Raw genomic sequence first — 26,445 nt, forward strand, 5'->3', positions numbered from 1 at the left:
CAGGTAAACTCTAATTTATCTTTCTGTTAAAACATGTTTTAACGTGTCGTACCATCTGTACTTTTTTAATTGATTCACGCACACACCGGCGTCAAACACCGAGCCGACCTCCTAAAACGTCTCCGCTCATGGATGGCCGTACGTACCGCTGCACCCGCGGTGCGGCGTGTTTCTGCTGTGCTCCTCAAGCATTAACATTTGCTTCACGGCGGCTCGTGAACAGCTGACCCACAATGACAAGTTAATGGACGAACCAAGGGCCGGGAAGTGCAGTGATTTCACAGGGCCTGATTTAATTTGCCTCAATCTGGCTAAATCGAGCCACAGTGTCGGGGTAAATAAACAGAACGCGTCTGGACTGAAATAAAGGGACTTAAATGGCGAGAGGCTGTGTGAGTAAAAGGTCTATTTTGTCTGTTTCTCTTGCACTTTGCTCGTTGACGGGCTCCACTTTTTTGAATGGTGGAGTAAATAAACATTCTTTTTTTTTTTTAGGTGTTTGTGGAGTTGTTTATGAGCCTGCTCGTGTATTGCCACCTCTCATTACTCATGTTACCAATTTCACACAGTTTGCAGCTGCATCCCACTTTATAGGCTGTGACTGCAAGACTCGAAGTATATGAGAATATTTTGGCTCGGGTCCACTTGAAAGATCAGAAGCTCGTTTAGGCTTTCGCACACCAGCTTCAGTCGCCTTTTTCTCTTTTAGTTTTTATCGCTGAGCGGGCATGAGATTTTCCTCGTTGCCAGTTTCTCCACGAGAACCTTTATTTTATCCAGTAGGGATTGCAGAGGCCATAAAACAGCCATTTTGTTGAATAAAACACCCTCGTCTCTCTCTCTCTCTCTCTCTCTGAAGTCTCCATGTGTGCTGTATAAAACCTCCTTTATTTTGCGTACGGGGACGTTTTCAGACGGGAGTCCTGACAGAAGGAGCTACATAAAACAAAAGAGGCTTACGACACCAACACAGCCACCCCCCCTCCTTTGATATTGAATTACCTGGATGACCAGGAGAAGGAGCAAAGTAATAACAGGCTTTACCAGTGACCCACCCCAGAGTGTTCTCAGAGTTCTTTCCTGAATGACTCTGCTGACGTCAGCGACCCCGCCTCGCGTCGCAGACTTCTTTTGTACACGCCGAATTTCCATTAGGGAAATAGTTCAGTGTACTCGGAGCCAGGGAATAATTATTTATATTTGTATGATTAACGTGTCATCGGAATGATGTTTGTGGCTTGTTCTCACTGTTATGAGTCGTCTTTTTACTCCCCATGTCGTCGTGTCGCCTCTAATGCTTCTTCGTTAGTCTGCCAAGATTCACAGCAAACGCCGCTAACAGCACGTCATCGAAGACTGCGCTCAAACTGACGGAATTTAACTCTGTGTTTGTTTATCCGTGGTTTAGCTGCGTCCCGGTCGCTGTGGGAGTGGGCAGGCGTCAGGCTGAAAAGGATGTCTTGTAGGAAGCACAGTTTCCTGGCATTCTGTACGGCTGGGTATCAATCAAAATAATACCAATACCTTCATTTCGATACCGGTTCCTCTATTGATACTTTTTTTTTTATAATATAATTTATAAAAAAGAAAATTACATTACACATATTTTTGGCTTTTTTACACTCAATGCAGTTTTTTTTTTTACATAAAAAAATAACAAAAGTTACAAGTCATTTTCACTAAAGAGGTAAAATCAATATCTTATTATCTCCCTATTTGACAATAATAATTTAACAATAACATGATCCTTGAGCATGTGATTGACTCCGAAAACTTAGCTAGTACCTGACACATTCAGGCGCGCACACCGTCCGAGGTTTAACCGGTGGATGTGTGTTACTCGGCTCTGATTGTACGTGTGTGTGTGTGTGTGTGTGTACATAACGACACAGCACTTGTGTAGCTTGAGCCTTTATGTCGTGTGTATCTGTGTGTGTGTGTGTAGACTGTAGTTCTTGTTCGTGGGATTGTCATCCGGAGAGACGCGACCTTACATGGGCTGTACAAGCGTCTCTGTTGTTGCTGTCACCAGCCACACACACACTTGTGGAAAATTACTCTTTGCAATGAAACATGAATTGTATAACTGGAGTGGGATGGAAAATATATGATCACTACCCACAAGTCATGTTTTTTTTAATGGATTTTATTGATTAAATTGAGAAACTACCCCTCTTGTTTAGTATTTTTTTTTTTGTTTATATACAGCGGCAGGACAGGAGCGAGTATGATGCAGACGTCCTGCTTTACTTGCACAGTGCTGTCTCCGTCTGTCTTGGCCTAAAACCAGTCGGCTTTACCGAGAAACACAAGAGAGAGTCGTGATTTTGTGAACTCATTTGACGCTGGTTTGAATTGTACTGACGTGTTTAGGTTTAAATGTGTGCACTACAGGTATAGGGGCTGGAACACGTATGACTTTATGTTGAAATGGAACAATGCCTACAGTCAAACAAAGCTGTCTGCTCTCTTGTGGAAAAAAAAAGCTCTCTCATTCTTGAGTGAAGACGGAGCCTGTGGAGTCTGACCTTTTTCGGACATAATATCCTCATCGTTCCGAGGTGATCCACAGGCCCGGGTTTTTACGCCGTCACGGGCCAATATTTTGTCATGATCTCATCTCACTTCGGTTTGGTCTGTATCGTCGCATCGTCCTGTCTCGCACTGAGACTCTCATGGAGTGAATACACTCACGGGCTCAGCTGCTAAATAAAAAAAAACTCACACTCGCTTCCAAATAACTAATCCACAAGTGAACAACATCTGAGGACACACACACACACACACACACACACAGAACTGTGCTTCACCTCCATACAGGCTAGTTGTCACCCACATGCCCCCAGCAGCCGTCTGCCAACAGGCGGGTTAATATTGTCACCAGCTGCAGGAGGGGTGATGCCAACCATTGCTAACCGGCACCAGGCCCAGTGTGACCACACAGGATCCACTGTCTCCTCTCCTCTCCTCTCCTCTCACTCTTAATTTCTCATGCTGCTGCTGCCGCTCAAAGCACAATTTAAATATGAAATGTGACTATGTTTGTGCACTGCCTGATTTGGAGCAGTGTGAATGCATGGATGCAGGTCATCCGAGGGCAGTCATCCATCTCACTGAACAACCCTGGACAGTTTGTTGGCCGCGCGCGTTTGTGAGAGAAAGGGGCAGTGTAAGATACACAAAGTAAGGCATTATGGGTGTTACAGCGGGACGGATCGGATCGGGCACTGAATGAGCTGCTCCTGGTCTTTTGCTTTTGTCACATTTCTGCAGAATGGGTCTCTCCCGGCCTTATCACAGCTCTCATGTGTGCCGTGTTGTGTTCATTCGCCGGCGCTTTGTTTTTGGGGGGTTGCAGGTGTTACATCATCGCTGGATGAAATGTCACGATTGGAAACGGTTGTGTTATTGTTTAAACTAAAATATTGGCAGCAATAATAACAAAAAGAGGGGATGTAGCAAATTGAAGTATTGCCTTTGGTTCTGCTTTTTAGGATTATTGCATTGCATTTCCACACCTGGCCCTCAAACAAAACTTTGCAAACACTTGAAGTGAACATTATTCATTTTTATCCCCATGACTGCTTTTGCAATTTGTTACAGTCCCAGCACAAGGGCAGATTAGATTAAGCACTGTGTGTGTGTGTGTGTGTGTGTGTGTGCGCTCATGTGCTCGCTAGTATTTGTTACTGCTTTAGGACCTTCTCTGGCATAAATAAGAAAAGGTCCTGTAGTCCACATGGAGACCAAAACCTGGTTCTAATGAAGCAGAACCTTGTTTTTTTTAGGAACTGGTTATGTTTAGGTTTTATGTTACAATTGTGGTTAGGCTAAGGTTAGAGTTGGGCATTAACTGGTTATTTTTGAGGTCGTTCATGGTCAGTTGCATATTGTATTTATGGTCATAAAAGAACCCCTTTTATTTCCACCCAGTGCTCACTATGATACACACACACACACACAGGACAGTCCAGTGATTCTTTCGAGTCAAAGTTGTAATCAAAGTTTGTCCTCGCACACACACACACGCCGGCCTTTTAAAGCCTTAATCACACGCTCGTCCAAACACACCGCACCGTTCACTGCATCTAAAAAATGATTGCACTAAGATTGAACTTCTTCTGGGTGGAAGCAATGCAAGGAGGGCACGAGAGAGGAGAGCGGGAGGTAAAGAGGCCATCTGTTTTTCTTTTCCTCTGTGTTTGTTCAATCTCAACTGACATGCGAGCAAGATTCGAACATTCGCTGGCATCGTCCGAGGCGTCTCTGTGGAGAGATGCTTCTGAAGTGGCTCCGTGTTTGTTTTCGTCTCCTTTTCCACTCTTTAACTCATTGGGGTTTGAGCCGATGCTGTTTCCTGAGTCCGTTGTGTTGCTCTTCGCTCTTCACACCCTCACAATCTTTGCATGTTCCGCTCGTGAAAATGGGAATTAATGAGTCTTTCTAGTAAAGCAGCTTGTCTGCGCTCGTGCAAAATTCTGCAGGGGTAAATGAGTTTAAGGCCTCGGGCTGTGGGGTTGTGTAAGTGTGACCGTGTGCTCGTGTGTGTGTGTGTGTGTACCAGAGCTTGTGCGCTTGTTCCTGTCTGATTGTTTACAGCCTTACCTAACTGGATTCCAGATGTAATCCCACAGTCGGTCTGAGTCTTGACGATCCAAGGCTAACAGGGAGACTCTCTCAGATTGCCCTCATGCAAGCTCACTTCCATACAAATGGCATCTTCCCCTAGTAGCAGACATGCGCTGCATAAACTGGCCAGAGGCTGGCGGTTGTCTGTACATTCATACAAACCTGCCCGCCTGCCTGCAGGCTGTTCCTGTCAGACGAGGCACGAGGCTAATGAGGTTACTCTGTTTCCTGCTCCTACTTTCCTGTCCCCTCCTCGTGTTTGTGGGAGAGGGAGGACTTTAACGTTGCGGTACAAATGAGAACTACACGACTTAGCATATGCTTTGAAACATTTGCTACACACACACACACACGCTGTCACTGAGGGAGACATTATACATCGGGGTAGGCGACATGTTTTTGAAACTGTGGATCAATAACTCCATAATTATCTTTTTTTTTGCATAATGAAAGAGAAACAGGCTCTAGGCAGAGGAAGGGTGTAGCTGCACATTGAAAGGTCACTATTCCAGCATTGGTAACAAGTGCCCACACACACAGCAAGTCAAAAACACAGCCATAAATTTAATAAAAATGCACGTTTTTAATAGTGGAGCATGTCGATGGATCGATTGTGTTGGAAACCGTTGCAATGCCTCAAATTCCCTAATAAATGTGCGTGAAATTCAGCAATGGACTATTTTTATTGCATTCCTGCTGTGATGTCGCTTGTCATCATCATCAACGTGGCAAAGAAACTCCTATATCGTGTCCTTTAACACGGCTCACATCATGGTGAACACGAGGGATGTCAGTTTGACATCAGTCCCAGTAAATAAATATCAGAAACTTGGAAACATATCTGCATAATCTCCAGAGACGCTCAGGGCCCCGCGCCATATTTCCTGAATGACAATGATGAAGAAGAAGAAGAAGAAAAAAGAGTCATATGTTATATTTATCTTTGGAGAGCAGCACAGCAGGTGTGTGGAGGTAAGGAGGTTAGGAATGCAGTTCTGTTAAGAGGGATCAACAGCAAGGTCTTCCCAGGCTCCTGAGGGAATAGCAGGGAGGTGGAGGAGCCGGTGCACTGCTAACATGATGAATGACAGCATGCTGGAGTCCACAGTCAGGACAGCATTCACTGTCCACATGACCTGCAGCGCTGAGCTGGTGTCTACGGAGGAGTGCAACAAATTGAGTCAGACCTCTGCTCGGTGGCAGCGAGTTTGAGGGTAAATATGTCGAGAGAGGCAGTTTATTATTGAGTGAGATCTGTTGAGGCAGCCTGTCAACCCCGAGTGCACACGTTTATGCTCTATTTTAGCGCTCGTTTCTGCCGCTAGAGCTTCATTTGAGTCATTTGCGATGCAGTGCGTGGCTCCCAACCCGCGAAGCGCTAATTTCAACTCAAGAGTATGAAGACGACTATGGAAGTGGAGCAGTGTGACGCACAAATGAGCTGTACAGACGAGTAAGGGTTGTTGTTGTTGTTGTTGTGTTTCTTTGAGGGAATCATTTCTTTATAAACCAACGTCAACATTAAATGTGCTGTGTAGATGTCACTAATATGCCTTTTATTTACGGTGCTATTTTGTGATGACTTGGTTTCTTGACTTCCTGTAGTGGTAGAAATCTGTGGGTTTTGTTTCAGTGCGACGGCTTTAATGCTGTATTTAATTTAATTTGAGAAGACGATACAAATTAATAAAAGGACTTAAGCCACAAGCTGGAGAGCACTTCACAAAGCTGTCGCTCCACCAGGAGGAGCCACATGGCTGATTGGTGTTCTCAGTCTGTGTGTGTGTGTGTGAGAGAGAGAGAGAGAGAGAGAGGTTAAGGGTCAGAATAGGGGTCAGTTGGTCACATAGCCAGTATTAGCCAGTGTGGGTGGGCAGCCCATTCAATTTACCTTATTAAGCAGCCAGCTGGGCTCATTCTACACACACACACACACACACATTGTCTTTCAGTCAAAACTCTCTTTCTCTCTCAGTCTCTCTCTCTCTCTCTCTCTCTCTCTGTGCTCTACTTTTACCAGGCTGATGGCGTTTCATGCTCGACAGGGCTGAATGGCACTGGCAGTCTGTCACTTATGTATGCTCAGATGGTGCGCGCGTGCACATGTGTGTGTGTGTGCGCGCAAAGGCAGACAGCTGATATGATTGACAGTGGAGACACGGCAGGTTTGTGCGTGCGTGTGTGTGTGTGTGAGACACTGCAGCCCAGCAGGAGAGATCCCCGGCTGCAGACAGAGGGCATTGTTAAAGAGAAAGTATTCAAACAGCATCTGCATGTTTCTGTTTTATATATGTAGATGTATATATATATATATATATATATATATATATATATATATATATATATATATATATATATATATATCTATATATATATATATATATATATATATATATATATATATATAATTTTTTATATCGCCATTACCTCGGTTCAGCAGGATTTCTGCTTTTGGAAATGTGTTGGGTTTAAATGACTGTAGAGAAGGTGCCTTCAGCCCATGTGGCATTCCTCTCCTATCCTGCAGATGGAAATGCTCTGGAACTGCTCGGTCTATCCCGGCATGTCTAGTTCAAAGGGAAAGCACTGTGGCTGCACACACACACACACACACACACACACACACACACACACACACACACACACACACACACACACACACACACACACACACAAAGAGACATACATACATTCCAATGCAGTGAGCTTGTGGAGTAATGAGCTGATTATATAGGGCCTCTTGTCCCCAGCAACCCCACAAACCCCTTTCTATTTGTCTCTTCTTTGAGCCAAGCATCCGGTCTACTTCAGGCAATATGGGACACGGGAACCAGGATGTAGTTAGGATCGGAATGTGAGATTTGTGAGCAAACACGTGCTCCATGGTTGAGGAGGTTGGCCTTGTTTTTACCTACAGTACGCGCTCAGCAAATCACGCTGATGTTGAACTGTAGCCGCCAGTCACACCGCACACGTGTGGATTTAATCTCGCTCACAAGTGACTGTTTAATTTGACATTTAAAGCTGCAAAGAAAGCGCCGTCGTGCTCTCTCCCGCCTGTGTTAGTGCGTTGCACTCCTCCTGTTGTAGCGTGCGCGACTTCCACCTCTGTCACACTCACGCCACTCCCTTTGCCAATTGTGGTTCTGCCCTGTGGTATTTTTCTTTTTTCGTCTTCGCGTCACCCGTGCATGAATTGTGACGTCAATAATGCGCCGGAAACCAAACGAGTTGGGTGAAGACGAGGAAAAGTGGTGTGCCAGTGGGAAGTGGTGTTTGCAGTGCAGTCCACAGGGACCTTAATAAACGCCTTAAACGTTTTTTTAATTCACAAATCGTAGGTCGTGACCCTGAAGGGGCTACACATATCTGGCAATGGAATGACTGTTATTGCCGTCATCTGTGCCGCTTGGGAATCCTGAGGAGTCGTGTATCCTAACAGCCAGTCATCTGGGGCTCATGTGTTTGGCGCAAGAGTGAGAAAGATCGACGTGAGGAAGGACGGAGAGATTGGAGACGGGGGGGGTGTGTGTGTGTGGGGGGTGTAGAGGCAGCCATTGCCCCTGGATATAATAACCCCGGCTTTATTAAAATAACATTTCTCCTCCATCCGTCTGTCCCTCTACTTCCCCTCGTCCTTCGTCTAAAGGGAAATGTGTGTTAGAATAACAGATTTTGGGCCAGTTTTGTAGAGCAGATCGCAGCTGGCGCGTGGCCCACATTCCTCTGCTGTGACATCCTTGCAGTCAGCAGTGGCAGCACAGCCGCGCTATTTTTAGAGCCGCCAGTGTGAACGCCTGCGTACACACGGGAACGTGCATGTGTGCATTTGACAGTATGGGAATGTGGACATTTATGGGGTTTATTTAGAGTCGTGACTTTATCGTGGTATTTACAACTCAAGTGATGAAAAATGAAAATGAAGAGTAATAATAAAAAAAGTACAAGCTGGGAAACGGGCTCAAACATGACTTGACTTTCTGTCACATTATGTTCACAGACCCAGAGTCCACACACACACACACACACACAGGCTCAGTGATGCTCTTAAAGGCACAGTCTGTCTTTTTGTGAAAGCTGTTAAAAGCAGTTTCACGCACACATTCATTTTGTTTGATAAGTGGGATTTTTTTATTTTTTTTACACCAAAACATTCATCATGTAATTGTTATGAGAAATAAATCCCTTAATTGTGTGTGATTATCTTGGGCTGACAAATGTTATTTGTTTTTTTTTATCAATTATCAATAATGAATCAATGATTGGAAAGTCAGACACTGAAATATCACACTCCTTCGTCTCCTTCTTCCCTTGTATCATAATAGCACACAGCTACTGTTACACACACACTGTTATTTACCCTTAAATAACCATCAGTGTTATTGGATTTGCTCGCTTTGTGAAGACTAAATGGAATGGGCCCAGTTTTTCCTCTGGGTTAGATGAGCAGAATCAGATGCAGTGATGGAATGACACACATGAGAGAGGATTTGCTCAACTTCTGGCGCAGTGTTTAAAAATGTGTTTTTGCTAATTTGTGCTGTTCCTGATTGTTTTGTTGACGGTGGTAAAAACTTGCTGAGACTGGATGTTTGCTGGGAATAGATTCACTGGCTTCTCTCTCTCTCTCTCTCTCACACATATTTCCACTATCATTTCAATTCAGCCTTTAAAGGGCAACAACTAATTCAGTTAAGTGATAAACCGTTGTGATGCTGCCGATCCAGATGAAGCATTAGAGCTTTGTTATGAGCTGGGATGTAAGAATTAGAAACTGCAGCATGATCTTCGTCCTTGTTGGATTCTTTTGTACTTTGCAGAACTTATTTAAGTATTTTTAAAAAAAGCTTATAATATGACTAATCTTCCTGGCACCGTTCTGTACAGGAAAAGCGATGTCACCGTAGTTTCCAAACACTTATGGCTTTCATAAATGTGTGTGTGGTCTCTGCCGGGGTGAATTACCTGTGTATTTAAGTGGGGGTTGGGATTTTCAGGTGACACAGGTGCACAGACACACGGCGTTCCCGAACCATCCGCACAGAAAATCCCAATTAGAGGAATTCCACTAACCTGATGGGAGCTGGAGTGCTTTTCTCTGCCAGGTATCGGCTCCCTCAAAGAGTTCTGGCAATACCTCAGAAACCCATGAATGAGAAAGTGAGCTGCATCACAATTTGATCGCTTATTTGAGTAGATGTTTCACTTATGTCACGATGTGCAGGCAGAGAGGCTGATTTTGAGAACACACACACACACACAGCGATAGGAGCTGCTTTTTGGGACTGAAAATGCAGTCAAAGAAAAGAAAGAAGATTCCAGCCTTCCTCTTCGCAGTTGAGCAAACGTTGTGAAAACCTATTTGGTTGTACTTGTAACACGTACGGAACTGTCGGTGCAGTTTTAAAGCCACAGCAGACGTAGTGGACCACAGCGCTAATTCTCACTCTTTTCTCTCAGCTGATGAAAAGTCAGTCAGCATTTTTTTTTCTTTTTTTCTTTCCTTTCCCTGCAGAATTTATTGCTTTGTGTACACAGCTCAGGAAATATCTGTGGCACGCAGCCAACATCTGGGAGAAAAGCTGAGAGGGAGAGAGAGAGAGGGAGAGAGAAAAGAAATGTGGGTGAACTTCAGGGTCACTTTTTGGAGGAAAGACATTTTTAGCTTGTTTTCACTCGCGGCACCCCCGATGTGTTCTGACCGTGTGTGTCGGGGAGAGATATGGACGCCACAGACGCTGTATATGTGCGAGTTCTTGTACCCCGAGATAAACTGTCAATACTCTGTGTGTTTGGATGTGTGTGTGTGTGTGAGTTTTTATGTGTGTGTGAGTTTTTATGTGTGTGTGAGTTTTTATGTGTGTTTGGCCTTGTGCAGCACCATGAGAGAAAGAATGCCAGTGAACTGTCTAGGTAATTGGTGCTTACCTGGCAGGCCTTTCCACACACACACACACACACACACACACACACACACACAGAAGCACAGAATGGATTAGATGACATTAACTACAAGAGAAAATGGCATAATTGAATACTTTGTGTGTGTGTGTGTGTGCATGCGCACAAATGCACGCGCAGTCATATGTCTGTGGCGGTGTAATGAGGGACTGCACACTACACACAAAACGCACCCTATCAACCCCTGTCAGAGGCTCCAAAGCATCAGTGCACCGAACAGTCCGTTCACTGTGTGTGTGTGTGTGTGTGTGTGTGTACGTGCCAGCTTGCCTGCTGCACACAGGCAGATGTGGCTGTCACCCATCAGCTCCATCATGTGCAGACACCCAGCTTTTAATCTCGCCCCCACCGCTCTCTCCCCTTGTAGCTCCGCTGAGCAGACCCTGGGAAATCAAAATCGGGACTCTGCGGGAGAAGAAGAAAAAAAAAAAGCTTATTTATATCTGCTGAAGAGACAAAAACTAAGGCAAAACGGCGCGATAAACAAGCGCCACGTCCGGGCTCGTCAATATCTGTCAAAGTGCATTACGAGTTATCAAGTTGATGTGAGTGAGTGAGTGAATGAGGCCATAGTGAGTTTTGTCACAGCCACATCTACAGATCTATGGATAGTACAACCTCTTTTTTTTTTTATTATTTTGATTTAACCTCAATCTAACCTTGAGCGATCCAAGCTGTGCGGATGAACCAAAACGCCCTCAAAAACAACGGTATTGAATAAAAAACACAACACCTGTGTTTGACTGCATGAGCAGACGGCCGCGGGAATCGGCAGCACTGAAACAGAGATAAACATTTTTTTTATGATGAGCAGTCATTTCAGTAGCACGTTAGTCTCTGGCTGTGGGAGGATGCGTAGTATTAGGACGAGATGAACTTTACTTTCTCTCTTTCACACACTCAGATAGAAACACAGGTTGACACTACCCCCAAAACCACAGTCATGTGAATTCCTCTGTTATTCTTTTTTTTTCAGAGCGTGTAAGTCTTGGTGGAATGCTGCGGCTGTTATCTTGTTATTACAGCAGCGATAAAACATCTTTGTCTAATTACTTCTGTGTGAGGAAGATTTATTTTATTTTATTTTTTTAAATAACCAGCTTGTGCTGATGTCACGGCGACTCCTGCCAGCCACTCAGCTTAAGGCCACTCCAGATGATCTGGACGATCAGAACGCGCTCCCACACTCTCTCACGTCTCACTTTACACATTGACTGGGGTGGCCATTTCCACGACACCAAAAAGGAGGACACTTTGCGGCATTTAGTGAGGAAAGAAAAATCGCAGCATACAACTCTAGTGTACTCCCCACGACAATATCATCTTGTACACGATAACGATGGTGTCATAATACAGAGATACTCTGTTCATCACAAGGCAATTTATCTGTAATATATCATGATGTATGTGTAACAGAAGAGGATAACAAAATATTCCTGAGAAGGCGAAAAGTATTTGTTCACAGTATTTGTATTTATTCAATACAGCTGTCTTGCAAAGTGCAGTGCCACAAAGCAGAACATTTATGGCCTTAAATGTGCAAATTCAATTTACATACAAATAAATAAATAAATGCAAAAAATATACATTCCAGTTCTTAATAAGCATACAGAAGTCTATAGTCTTTTGTAAACAACAAAAGACAGTAAGAAGAAAAACTTTTGCTTTACTTTACTTTTGCTGACAAACGTGTGCTCTTTTAAACATTCGGCATTAAATGAAGTTAACGAGATGAGCGACAGCGCTAGCACATGGGAACAGGCTTGTTTACATTTTCAACCAATGAGAAATCAGAGGATTGAGTGACACCGCTTTTAGCCAATCATTTTTAACCAAAAACAATTTAACCGAAAGTCTTACACCATTGGACGATATGCAGCGTTGCGTTCAGGTGCAACTCCAAAAAGGAGGACAACTAAGCGTCCGGCTTGAGGCTTCGCCGGACGCCGGACAAGGTATTTAAATTCCGGACTGTCCGGCCTAAATCCGGACGTATGGCCACCCTAACGTTTACTTTGACGGAAGGAAGCGCGGCTGACGCAAGTCAACGGCATCGGAAGTGTGTGTGTGTGTGTGTTTTCAACACGGATCATTAGCATACATTAGCTTTTCATGACGCGCCGCAAACCCTCCAGCTGAAATCCACTCGCCTCATGGCACGACCAGAGAAAAAGCGATGTTCAGTGCCCATTATTTATTAATACCTCTTTGTTGTTGCTCGTGTTCTAATCTCATTTCCTTTAGTCATTAGCATTGTTTGACATCAAACGCAGCTGCCAGAGCTATGGGATGTGGGAAATGGGAGGGGTGGGGGGGAGTTAGAGAAGTATGGTTATTGCTGTTGGATGTACTCTAAAGATCCTCTTAGCAGTGTGTGTCACAGTGGAACGTTCTTCTTCATTTGAAGCTGCTCAAATTCTGTTATATTCGTAATAAATTGTAAGTGGCTGATTGCTTGTGCTCTGCTGCTCAGAGAGAAAGTGTTGGTGTTGTTGTTGGTGGCTGTGTCTCATACGTGCGTGACTTCCGGTGACCTCTCACGACAGTCACGTCTTCCGTCTGCGTCTCCCTGGGAGAGATTAGCAACACATGAACTCGCAGTCCCATGATGCCTTTTTCATTTGCTTCCTATCTATTCATCGCCATAACACTTGGCTCTCATGGCATTGTGAGGAGATGCCGTCCGCCGGTGCATTGTTATGCTAATGCGTCGCCTTGTGTCTCGCTGCAACCTAATGCTATGTTATGCTAATGTTGTCATGGTAATGTCATGATATAGGGGAGAAGTGGAGGGGACGGATGCTCCCGGAACAATACATGGAGATTCCCCCGCTGTATTAGAACTTAACTAAAGTTGTCATGCATTTTTTTTGCTGTATTTTTAATGGTCAAATTAGTAACATAAACTATATTCTAGTTCAATATTGGATTAACAGTTATTGCTTTATCTAAAAAGGTTAGAATGTGCAGTCTTCCCTCAAAGCGGCGTGTGATTATTAATTTTGACAACTCAACAAAAGTCTCCTATAAATGTTCCCTAACCTTGACCTCAAGTCACATTTTTTACAGCCATGCTGTCTAACAACACAAACAGAGGAAAACACTTGTCATAGATGGTCATAAATGATAGTCCCGCTTGCAGAGCTGTCACTTTTTTCTCTCCGAGAGTGATGTGAGCGTTGTTTATCAGAAGTGTTTTGTTTTTTTCCACACAAGCTCACAATGGCAGAATAATGGTTATTCATGTTTCTTGTCTCTGCTACGGGTTTGTACTGATCGCTTCTAACTTGCTGTTTTTTCACAGGATGATAGTGATGGGATCCCATGGTCGGAGGAGCGGGTGATGCGGAAGGTGCTGTACCTCTCTCTAAAGGAGTTTAGGACCGCACAGAAAAGGCAGCTGGACGGAGATGGAACCACAGATTCCAGTGGTGAGTTAAACCACATCCACCCGCTTTCCCCTAAAAGACCCTGTCCAGGCCTGATATTAATATCAGTCTCCGGTGACCTCATCGCAAGTGGACACACGTGTCTTCAGTGACCGTGCTTGACTGAATCTCACTTCCTTGCACTGAATGAAAATGAACACATTCATAATTCAGTCACTCACATTGTTCAAAGGATGCGTCCTCAAATGCATCCTGGACACGTCTTCGTTTTGTAATCAGATCGCTGGAGACGGATGTTAATGTCGGGTCTGGACAGGATCTATGACATCATCTTTCCCACTCAGTGTGTTTTACTTGGATCGATGTTTTGTTACATTTTCACTGGGGCTGTCCTTTTCACAGCTGTGTAATATGTTTTTGGTTATTGAGCGTTTTCATAAAATACATATACAGAGCTGAGTATGACTGCACACGGTTATAATTCGACTGAAACCAGACGTTAGCGAGTCAAAAATACAGTACGTTCCCCCCACTGAGCTGAAATAAGGACTCCGCAAAGAGGTATGTAATGAATGACTTTGTAACAATTGTATTGTAAACGGCCCCGCAATAATGACAGGCCGTCTCTGGGAATGCAGTAATTTGACATATTGAAAACATTCATGTCATTAAAGTGGAATGAAAGACGCAAAGAATTTGCTGCACCAGTGTTTTGCGGACTAGAATGTCGAGAGTTGCCAATTTTGCCGTGGCTTTGCTGAGGTTTAGTGTCTCCGTTTAGCTTTTCACTGCTTTTTATTGCAAGCGACAGTTTTATTAGTCTGTTTGCAAGTGAACACCATGCGACTTAGGTTTGACGGCAGAACTCGATCTTATTGGAGATGGAAAGAATCCAGGGAGAGCGGCCGATCAAGGGACTCGTTTGCCTTTTGTTGTGGGCCAGCATGTCTTAAGCTGTACTTGTTCAGTGTCGCATCCTCAGAGCAATCCTTTTATTCAACTTGTTTTTTTTAAATGTTTACACTGTACACACAGGGACGCCACGAAAGAAAAACACGTGTGGTTAATCTTTTTCCCAGCGTTTACGGGACGCTTACGCTCACTCTGGGGTCCACGCTCATTAAAACACGAAACAAATCGAAACGCCTCGACATGAATTAATACTTGTAAGTGCATTGTTATACAGAAGCACAACTCCGGGCGGAGGTCGGCTACAGCAACAGTTGAGGGATTGTTAGGTTGTGCCGCGTATACCCCGAAACGGCACAAGAAGAGAGGGATGAACGGCGTGTTTTGAACTGAACTGCCACCACGTCTTTTGTTTGACACTGGCGCTCCCTTCCATAAAAAGCCCTCAGTCAGCCAACGGTGGAGATTTGAACTTCACACGTGCCTCAGAAGCTATTCTCAGCTGACATTAACACAAACCAGACACTGGAAGAAAGGAAACAGGAGGAAAAAAAAAAAAGAGCCTCTGAAAGTTCACGCCCAGCCAAGGAAGCCAGCCAGTCATCCAAGCAGGCAGAGAGAGAGACAGACAGTGAGACAGACAGGAGGGAAATCTCCTTTGAAATGTAGCTTACCTTTTTTTTTTCCTTCCACATATTTTTTTCTTTATTATACATTTTTCACACCTTCCTTTCTTCTCCATGTGCCTGTGCCCCCCCCCCTCTCCCCTCCCTGTAGCTGGTGTATCTGTGTGTGTCTGTCTGGCATCTCGTGGCTGCCACTCCACAGCTCCTCGGGGCCTTTTAAGCCACCGCGGGTAGCTGACCTTATCGCCTGAATAAAAATGACTCATTAGAAAGCATCGGCAGCCCCGTCACACCGGGGGTAACGACAGCAGCCCATGCTGACACAAAAGGGAGCCGGGCTGAATAGATGGGTCCTGCTGTTTTAGAGCACTGTGGGTTAGCAAGGCTTTGGAGGCTGTGCTGAGCGGCACAGTTTCCCGTTTTGCATAGACGCTGTGGTGAAACTGTCAGCCATTTTGGAGGATCACACTCGGCGTGTGCTACATTCTGAATGGGCAACCCTGCTGTTTTAGAGGACTGTGGGTTACAGAGTCTGGGCTTATGCTGGGGCCAGGCATGTGCCACAGTTTGCAGGCTTACACAGGCATTATTGTGAAGCCATCAGCCATTTTGGAGAGCCAGAGCCATGTCAGAGTTGAATTAGAGTAGATGTGTGTATATTCAGCCAGTTTATGAGTCACTCATTCACTGAAAGCTAATAATTGTTTTAACCTCAAACCCAAATATATTCAGCTGACTCGAGGACTAAGAAAAACATTCCCACCTATTCTATCTAATCTAATAGATTCTAATTCTTATTATGTACTATTTTATTAATCATAAGAGTTAAGTTTCCACCATTTTTAAATACTAACTCACTTCAATCCTCAGAGGAGCAGTGCTCGTTTCCTTCCCCCTCGTTTAAGTCTCTCCATGTCTCCCTCCTCGTGTACCTCCATTCATCCCTTGCCACCTCCTCTCTCCTCATCTGCTCTCCGTGGCTTCCTGACAGCAGTGGCAATCTGTTTTGGAGGGGGGTGTGTCAGTCCGTCAGTCAGCTGTACGTGTGTCCGAGCGTGTCGTTCTGTCTCCCCCACCCACACTCCCAGCCCTCTCTCTGCCCTAAACCAGCAATCACTGTAGCGCTCACTGTTGGCACTCGTCCACCTCTGTGTGTCCATCCTTCCTCCTGCCTCTCCTGCTCGTGCCCTGCATTATTTAACAAATGACATTATACCCTTCTGCGTACTATCACGGCCACAGTCTTCCACTTCTTCCCCTTATCCCTATCCCCCTCCATCCATCTGTCTTTCCGGTTGTCCCCCCCACCCCACCCCAATGCCTGGTGTCATTACACATCAATAGGACTCTGGTTACTGCCTTCACCACAAGCTCCTGTCTCCTCTCTCCCTCCCGCCGCTCAGTGTCCTCGATTATGTATCTCCTCTCAGCCCACCCCGCCATCCCTCCTTCCCATTCTCCCCATCCATCTCTGTCTCCCTCTTCTTGGCGTCTCCCTCTTTTCCGCTTTGTCCTTCCTGTCCTCTGCGCTGTCTGTCATAACTATCTACAGTATGTCACCCCAAACCCTCCCTCACTTTCCATCACCGCCCTCCCTTCCCTCCCCTCCCCTCCGTCCTGTTTTCCCACCCATCCTCTCCAGCTCTCCGAATCGTCAAACCTCCATCTTCCTCCTCCCGTACCTCGTCACTATGCCATCTCCCTCCTCTTTACTCTGTCTGTCCCTCTCCTCTCCCCTCCTTTCCTCCTTTTCCATTTTCCTGAGTGCTATTGATGGAGGATCTGACTGCCGGCCAAAAACAGGAGGGGCTGAAAGAGGGGTTTGCCCATTTCTGTGACTGTCCCCCCCCCTCTCGCTCACTCTCTCCGCCCGTCTGTCTGACCTGCCATTCCCACCCATTTTTATGCATGTCGTTCCCTTTCCTTCAACACTCACTCTACTGTAACTCTGCTGTCAGTCTGTATTCCCCACATGCCGTTTGTTTCCCACGCAGCCAGAGTGGCAGCCGCGGCAGCTAAGACCTTACGCTGATACGCTCTATTTTTCCTCTCTGGCGGTCACATGACCTGTCAGAGGAAGGAGCACTCTCGCACAGAGACGCAGCAGCGTGGGGATGAGAGGCGGCGAATGAAAGCGTCGCGGGCTGAAACGGGAAGAGTTCGGGTTATGGAAGCACGTGAGTGAAGGGGACTGTGTCGCTCCTGTCCCCATGTGCTCCATTTCCACAGCAGCTCAAGCCATTACAGAACAACATCCTCGCCTTTGATGCGCGAGATTTATAGCCTTGAGCTGCACAAAGCAGATGCCATTGTTTCTCGCTGCACGTTGGTGTGCGCTTTTGTTCTGGCTTGTGGTGAGTGTCATGCCATGTCCTCAGGTCCAATTTTAGAAAGAAGAGCAACATATTGGGGACTTTTTTCAACTCGGCCAGTGGAGTTTAGCAGCTGCTCCTGCTTTAAAAAGGTTCTAGTATTTCCTTTTATATGATCTTATGATCACTTTGAGCGTTTTAGTGCTCTTTCATGGCATGGTGGCACAGTGGTCAGTCGTGGTGAGCACGGTTGCCTCACAGCAAGAAGGTGCTGGGCTGGATTCCCGGGTCTGTGTGGAGTCTGCGTGTTCTCCCCGTGTCTGCGTGGGTTTCCTCCGCGCTCTCCGGTTTCCTCCCACCATGAAAACATGTTAGAATGTCGGACACATTCGGGCAGGTTGGTCCCTTGTGGTGGCGCGCTCCGTCGCAGCGGCTCTGATCAACCCTCCGTCTGGCCTCGAAATTTCACTTGTATGATGACAATAAAGATGATTTCCTTTCCTTATACAAGAGAAAATCAGAAATTAAAACTGTGCATCAACAGATTTGTTCATTAATGAGAGTGAAGTTACGACTATATTCACAGTCCCTTTGTCCATGAGTTAAGGTGACGCACACATTTTACTCTTAGACCCGTGTTTTTAGTTGTAGTCAAGTGTCTTTAAGGGGACGCTGTGCCCCAATGATTGTCCCTCCTTTGGCATGACTGCTCCACTCAATTTCCAGTTATTACTGCGGCTCACACTAATAAGCTCCCCTCGGCCCTGTGATATGCCATGTTACGGTATGTACCTCCGCTCTCGCCCTGCTGCTCTCCTGAGACTCGGAGGTGAACATAGCGAGGCGATAGGCTTAGTTAAGCACGCATAAATCTGATTAGAAACCTCCCCCGGTGGAGACGGCACACTAGCATGTCCCCCTCCGCTGCCTCATCGCCTCCCCTTTGGTTTTCACCTCTGCCACAGTCCCGTAGTCACAGGCCTCCACTTGCACCAGGATGGTGAGCTGAAGCGTCAGCCCCCGGTTCCCAGCCTGTCTGCCTCTCTGTGTCCCTGTGCCTCTGCCTTCCAAAACACTCCCCGCTCTGCCCCTCAGAAGAGCACTCATGTGCGACCAGCATATGTCAGACAACTCTTTGGAGGAACGGGGGGGGGGAGTGAGTTGGAAGGGGGGTTACGAAATAGGCCCCGGTGTGTTTGTTTGCGTTCTGTGGGGACAATATGTGTCAGTCATTTTCTGAGCACAATTATAGTTAATGAGCTACTTTGCTTTTTGCTCTGCTGCGACTTTCACTGACATCACGCCCAGTCCTGAAGGTGTGACCCCCCCAACTTAACTAATTATCAACATAGTTTTACATATGATGAAAAGTCTAAATGAGTCTTCGTCTTTGGAATATAAATATAATATAATGTAATATAACAAAATAAAGGATCATATAAACTTTCCTTTGCCATTTGAAGTTTTTTTTTTTTTTAATGAAATAAAACCCTTGCTTGAAACTTCAAAGTCACTCCTTAAGTGAAACTTTGGATAGATTAAAAGCATACAGATGTGTAATCCTTCTCGTGCCAGCAAATGCATAGTAAGGCAGTGATTCACCCTCGGCCCTTAGACTTAAAGGCTCCGCGATGGCAGCATAAAGAATTGCTAAAAGTGCAATGGCCTTACTCATCACGCCGGCTCTTGTTAACTATCTGACCGCAATCGCGCGCGTGTGATGACTGCACCTTCACATTCAGGTACCGACCTGCCGTGCGTGTGAGAAATACCAACATCCTGCGTCTAGGCAACGAGAGGAATGTTTGACTTGTGGATGTGTTCTCATTTCAAGCTCCAAGCACATTTTATAAATCAGTGAAATCACACGTTTGAAAACATCCCATACCTGCTTCACAAGCGCTCATATCCATCTCATCTCATCCCGACGCTGGGATTTAATTGAAGGCCTCCCCCTCCCCCTCCCCGTGCTATCTTTTCTCAGACGACACGATGCCCGGGCTTGTTTAACCGTAGCGTCAGGGTATTATTCAAGTTGTCAGTTATCCTAACCCGTGCGTCACTTTTTCGTTATTATCTTAATATTTTGCCCCCGTGACACCCACCATTAGCAGTTTGCGGCGCAGTTTGAGTGACACATCCCCTCTGAAGCGTGTGGGAACGCCGGCGAGGACGGAGGTTACGGTGGGAAGAGGTTAACGGCAGCAGCACACAAACACATTTCTGGAAGGTTCAGTGAGTTGTCGTTTGTTTTTGCAAAGTGAATATAAATAATGAAATAATCTGTCACTTTTACTTATGGTGGATTTTAATTTGTGTGTCACACCTGTGCCTAGTGTGTACTCTTATTTTCCCCTTGCTCTAGTATTTTATTTACGACTATTATTTTTTTTTTTTGTGATCTGTGAAAAGTGCTATATAAATAAACTTTACTTACTTCTCGAGCAGTTTTGATCTGACCTTCTGTCTCCACTTGATAAATCTTGGCTGTGCTTGCATTCTTACTTTTTTTGCTATTTTTTTTAAACTCTGAAAAGCTTTGAACTAGTTGTCTCGCTGATCATTTTGCTCAAAATACGACAACAACTGCCTGTGAGCACATCAGACGTTAAGACGCTAATTTAACTCCGTCGACTTCCTCTCCTCCATAATCTGAGACGTGCTTCCTTCTGATTTAAGAGTCCGTCTTTGTGGCTATTTTGTTTTTCTGTTGCTTGTTAATAATAGTAAAATCCAACAGTTAAAGTCCAACATCCATGTGTTCACTCCCCTTGCTGCCTCGGCCTTTGTTTTGAGCGTGTGTTTGTTGTGGAGGTGTGCACGTCCTTTCCATCACTAACGGTTGCACTCGGCAAACATGTGGACAAAAGGAATACGAGTGTAAATATGAGTCACTTGTAGTTTAAACGTTGAATCATATTCATTGGTTAGCCCAGTGGTGTCACACTCATCATACTGTAGTTCAGGGGCCACATAGAGCACAGTTTGAACTCAGGTGGGACGGAATAAAAAAATAATCGCATAATAACCACATAAACAACAAGAACTCCAAATTGTTCCCCTTGTTTTACACTTAATGAAGTATCTTTTTTAAAATAACATGAGAAATAAGTGCAGTTTCAGAAAGATTAGGCCTACATTCACCATTTACACAACCTACAGATCACAGTGGATCTATAAAGGCACAGACATTCACTCACAGGTATCTACAAGTGCAAAATGTAGTGTTTCACATTACGATTTGATTCTAATTCATAACAAATTCATCCCGTGGGCCAGATTGGACACTCTAGAGGGCCGTTTTTGGCCCATGGGCCGTATGTTTGACCCCCGTGGCTTAGACACTATTTAGAAATGACTGTATTTTATTTTTCAGTCTAGATGCTTGAAAAAGGTTTGCATTCGCTCTCCGTATTTCCCTCCGCCGCTCTGTATCCGCCTTACTCCGCTGCTGTCAGATAAAGCAAAGAGATGCACGAGCTCTGTCAAGACATAAAACCAGAGACACAAACACAAGTCTTCATTAAAACCATCAGATGAAAATTCTATTAGAATTCTGTCCTAATACTATGAATACCAAACAATATGAACCCTCAGGAGGGGGCTGCAGACAAAGAGCTATGCCAAACGTATGAAAGTGGAAGGTTTCCAGCAAGTGGTCCGTAAAATATCTCTTGGCTCGACTCTGACCTTTTTGTTTGTTTTGCTGCTTTTGTGTTTTCAGGCTCCTTAGCCAATGGGCAGCTGAATGGCTCGGGATCAAAGGGCATTCACAAAGAAGATAGCTCCGTGCGCTCTCAGGGCCTGGATGGGAGCAGCGAGTACTGCGAGGACGGTCCCGCGAAGAAGAGGTGAGGCTTTGTGCGAAATGTGACTAATCCTGTTTGCGAGTCACCGGGTCATGAATGAGCTTTATATGACTCTTGCGTTGGAGTCGAGCCGTGTGTGTGTGTTGCACTGGTCTGTGATATGGGTGCCAGGCTGCTGATTCTGTGAGTGTGTTAAAAAAAACAAACACGGGACACGCGAGTGTAAGTGTAGATTCCTTGAGCGCTAAGGGGGTAAAAACTGCCACATGGATTCTCTGAATTTTAAAATTTGCTCTTTCTGGCTGAAATTCTCTTCCCTTGTACCAATCGTCTCTCTTTTTCCCCCACTCCTTAGTGTGTGTGTGTGTGTGTGTGTGTGTGAAGAGCAAGTTTCCCATTAGTTCTGTAATAGAAGATGACAGTCAACAAAGCAGTGTAAACGGTAGCCGCATTTAAAGAGCACTGAGGGCCATTAATGAGCAAACCCCCCTGGGTTTAAACGGTAGCCGCATTTAAAGAGCACTGAGGGCCATTAATGAGCAAACCCCCCTGGGTTTATAACACAAATGCTATTTCAATCATTTATAATTGGACACCAAAGAAATGTTCGCAAAGCATTTCTAAGTAAATGATTTAAAGATTAGAGTTGCCGCACAGCACAATGAGCAGTGCAATTTAGTTTGAAGTCGTGTTTGAACTGACTTTGTTTTTTGTAGCAAGAATGGCACAAATCAGCGCTCTCTTGGACGCGTGTTCTTGGAAAATTGAATAAAGGAAATTAAGAAAATCTGATGCATTTAGTATCAACGCGATGAAAAATAGAATTCAGCGGGGGTTTTATTTTTACGTCACAAACCTTTTTCCCATATATCTCCACCCTCTAACAGCTGGCTACTGTACGTGGCAGGTGTATGGATGCATGTTTTCATGTTTGTGTGCGTGGGTGCGTGCATGCCCGAGTGCCTATGTTTTGTTCTGTTCTGTTCGCTGCTGCTCTCTCTCTCACACACACACACACTCACACTGACAGGGCATCAAAGCGTCAGCGCAAAGCTAGGGGCGGAGTCAGGAGGGGGGGGGGTGGCCCGGACAGCAGCAGATGTCCCTCTGTAATGAGCGGCCCATACAGGCTGCATTCACCGCGCGTCAAAGCACCTGCCCGAGTCCTCCTAGCTGTCATTCGATACTGTTACCTCCAAACCTAAGCGACGTTATTAGACCGTTTCTCCTACCTGGCCTTGAAACGGTGAGCTGATGTACAAGAAAGGAGGGACATTCACTGTGTCCGCCACTTGCTTTTCAGGAAAACCTGATCTGTAATTAATAAAGAGCTGGATTGAAACCGTGTGACCTCGCTGCTTACATAGTAAAACAAAGAAAAGCAAAGCACTTGTAATAAGTCATAGCACGGGCTATCTCGTGTGTTCTGTGTATGGAGTGGAGTTTAGTGAGAGGCCAGCCAGCTCCATGGTTTTCATTAGTTCTCACACACACACACACACACAGCAGGGCCGATTTTCAGAAAGGCTTTGTATCTGATGCTAATGAAACACAAGCCCCGGCCAGTACTTGGCACCGCCTCGTGCCCTCTTAGAAGGCTAATTTTTGTGTGCGCTGTATGTGTGAAGCATGACTCCAGTGCCCCTGGCATAGGTGCCCAGCATTGTTCCTGAGCAGGCCTCACTGACATGATGCCAGGAGCTGTTACACCTGGCACCGACCAAAGCAGAAGGGAGGGGCAGCGAGGCAGAGCTGCTTCCAATTTTTAAGGAAAGAAAGAAAAAAAAAAGAAGTTTTTTTTCGCACTGTGGAGAAGAGGATGAAAGGGATAGAGTGTGGACAGAAAGGGGAAGACGAGATGAGAGAGGAGAGGAAGGGGAGGCAGGGACAGAAGGACAGGTGCAAGTGATTTCTGGCAGGAAGCGACCCCCTTTTAGAAGTCTTTGAGATCAACTCTGTGTTTGCCTTCCCATGAACCTGAGATGGGCACAGAGACTGGCAGCACATCCCCTCCACACATGCCAGCTTATTGCCCTTTATTACCAGCATGACCATATTCTCCAAGAGTTTTCCTCTGCCAACAAGAGGACTCGCACATAAAAGCACACAACCCAAGTTTCATCTCAACTGCAGCAGCGTACTCACCTAGTTTTATCGTACTGCATTTGATGGAGGTTGATTCCAAGAATGTAGTCTGTACCATGAATGCATTGGTTGCTGCTGTTGTCTGCAGGTACGATGTGTAATTCGAGCTGTTGTTGCGTTTCTCATTAAAGAACAACACTTTGGCATTTGTTGGTATTTCAATTTTAATCTTCAAAACTGCATATTTCATTTAAAATGCAATTATCCGCTCTATCCTCCACATGAGGGCGCTGTGCCAAATCTCAGCTGACATAGGGCGATAGGTGGGGGTCACACGCTGGACAGGTCGCCAGTCCATCACAGGCAGGGACACATAATAAACAACCATTCACTCTCACACTTACGGTCAATTTAGAGTGTCCAAGTCACCTAATCCCCAATATTGCTTGTTTTTGGACTGTGGAAGGAAGCCAGAGAAAACCCACGCACACACGAGGAGAACATGCAAACTCTATGGTATTTTATAGCCTATATAAAGTATTGATTACACAAGTAGAATGAGATCCATCCATGTTACTTTAACTGAACACCACTTAGTGACTCGGCTTGCTGTTCTGTCTGTGTGTAAAAAAAGAAAGTGAACACAAACCTCTGAAGCACTGCGAAAGTGTGTGTAGAGTGTGTGTGTTTCGGAAGTTGAGTGCCCCTTTGACAGACTTCTTCATTTACGGTCTGTGTTCTCTCTCTTTCTTTGTCCCCTCTTTTCTCTTCTTTTTTTTTTTTAACCCCTCACTCTTTTTATACAGAACCCCACTTTTGGCTCTCACAGAGTCTGTTCCCTCTGTTGTCTCAGCCAAGACTCACATTCAAACACTCAGCTGCTGCTGCTTGTTTTGTTTTCACTTAATGAATTCCAAGTGTGCGCATGTGTGTACACACACACACACACACACACACACACGTCTTCTCTAGCGTAACCAATGGCTCTTGTCAGTAATGCATAATCACCATTTCCATTTATGAGGGATTATATGCATGTGTGTGTAGCCCTGCGCACGCACGCACGCACTGCGAGTGTGTTTCAATAATAATAATAATAATAATTAATGTGTGTATTGATTTGCTTTAAATGCTTTTCTGTAGGAACCTATACGCAGCGCAACAACCTCAACCTGCTAAACCCTTAGTGCTCACGCAGGTGCACCCATGATCATTTGGACATCCTAGAGGTGTGTGTTTATCACATATTCAGGCCTTGTTGAGTCAAAGTCATGATTCATTTTATATCGCAATTTTAGTAGTGATGTGCAGTGGCAATAATCGTGCAGAAGTCACACAATAAGACGCCAAGGGAAATTTGAACCGTGACATATTTCCAAATTTCTCAGATTCTATCTGATTTTAAACATGGCTACAAGGTGTGTTTATTTTTATTTATTATAGTTGGTGAAAATTAAGATTTTGTGCTGGGAAAAAAGGATAGAATACACTATATTGGACAATCTTGTAGCCTCTGTATATACTGTACGTTTAAACACAGTATACACTATAGTGTTCACATAAACATGCTCATAGACACACATGGAGGCGAGTGTATTAAAGCGGGATTGATTGTTCACTGAGCCTCTTTTGGTTTGGCAGTCTAATGGAAGCGATGTTTCCATGTTTCCTTTTCCCAATCCAGTTTAAATGGTCTCTTTCTTTGTGTTTCAATCTCCCTCTTGCTCTTCTTCCTTTATTTTATTTTATTGTGAGTCTGTCAGCCCCCCCCAGAATATCAGTCTCCAAAATCTCCTCTAAATTCTGCTCTCATTGTCGCTGCCTCGCCGCGGCTTTATGAAAGCTCTCTGCTCGTCTGAAATGGACGGGTGAAGGAGTATTAGCCGTCTACCACAGTGCACAATGTCACTCAGCGCTCAAACTCACTCCCATAATCACTGTCAAATACAAGTGTTAGCGCCGCGAGTGCAGCGCAGATTAGCCGTGTTAGTGCTTGTTTGCGTGATCCTTCTCTCTCTCTCTCTCTCTCTCTTTTTTTTTATGGTGTAATTCAAAAGGAAAGTCTTAAATGCTTCAATGTGTTTACTGTACACTGTCAGAAGGCCTGTTGTTAGCCAAGGGCAAGTCAATTCTTCTTTCTTTCTTTTTTTATATTGCTCAACATCACACATTTGCCTCATGGGGTTTTATAGTCTGTACAGCGTGTTCTGTCTTTAGACGCTCGAATTAGACGCAAACGAGAACTCCCTGAGGGACTCCACAACGACCACAGTCATCATTAATATTTTTGTTTTAGATATTATTTTATATATATATATATATTTTGTTTAGAATAATCACATTTTTAGATAATTCCCATCTAGTTCTCAGCCTTTGGCCCTCTGCACAGGCACCGACCCATTGTGAGGGTCAGTGTTGTCATCTCAACCTGGGAATCCTCATTAAAGTGGACACACACAGAACATACACTCATGAGTCAGGGCGTGTGTGTGTGTGTGTGTGTGTGTGTTCTAATAACCTATCACATGTACCGAAGCATTTTAAATCTGATTACTTGGTTGTTTTGATAGCTGGTGCAACGAATACCATGCTTATTTAAGGAGGAAGTGCAGGAAGTCGTGGGTGCACTGCAGCGACATTTGACCTGGGAGTAAATGTCACATTCCCACATTTTTAGAACCCTGTGTTTTTGACCAGTGAGAATGGTGTATAAGAGACGCTGCTC

The 26,445-nt window shown here is 44.9% G+C and overlaps 1 protein-coding gene across 2 annotated transcripts in view; it reads left to right on the top strand.

Annotated features, from left to right (window-relative positions):
- Window positions 1-26,445, top strand: part of jarid2b (jumonji, AT rich interactive domain 2b) — a 90,395-nt gene that overhangs the window by 28,837 nt on the left and 35,113 nt on the right. For both annotated transcript variants that reach the window (XM_044052135.1, XM_044052136.1), the window contains exons 2-3: window positions 13,895-14,021; window positions 21,551-21,677. In XM_044052135.1, the coding sequence (XP_043908070.1) occupies window positions 13,895-14,021; window positions 21,551-21,677 (254 nt within the window). The remainder of the gene's footprint in view (window positions 1-13,894; window positions 14,022-21,550; window positions 21,678-26,445) is intronic.

The sequence above is a fragment of the Solea senegalensis genome, linkage group LG20 (assembly GCF_019176455.1).
Source record: "Solea senegalensis isolate Sse05_10M linkage group LG20, IFAPA_SoseM_1, whole genome shotgun sequence".
NCBI classification, from domain to species: Eukaryota; Metazoa; Chordata; class Actinopteri; order Pleuronectiformes; family Soleidae; genus Solea; species Solea senegalensis.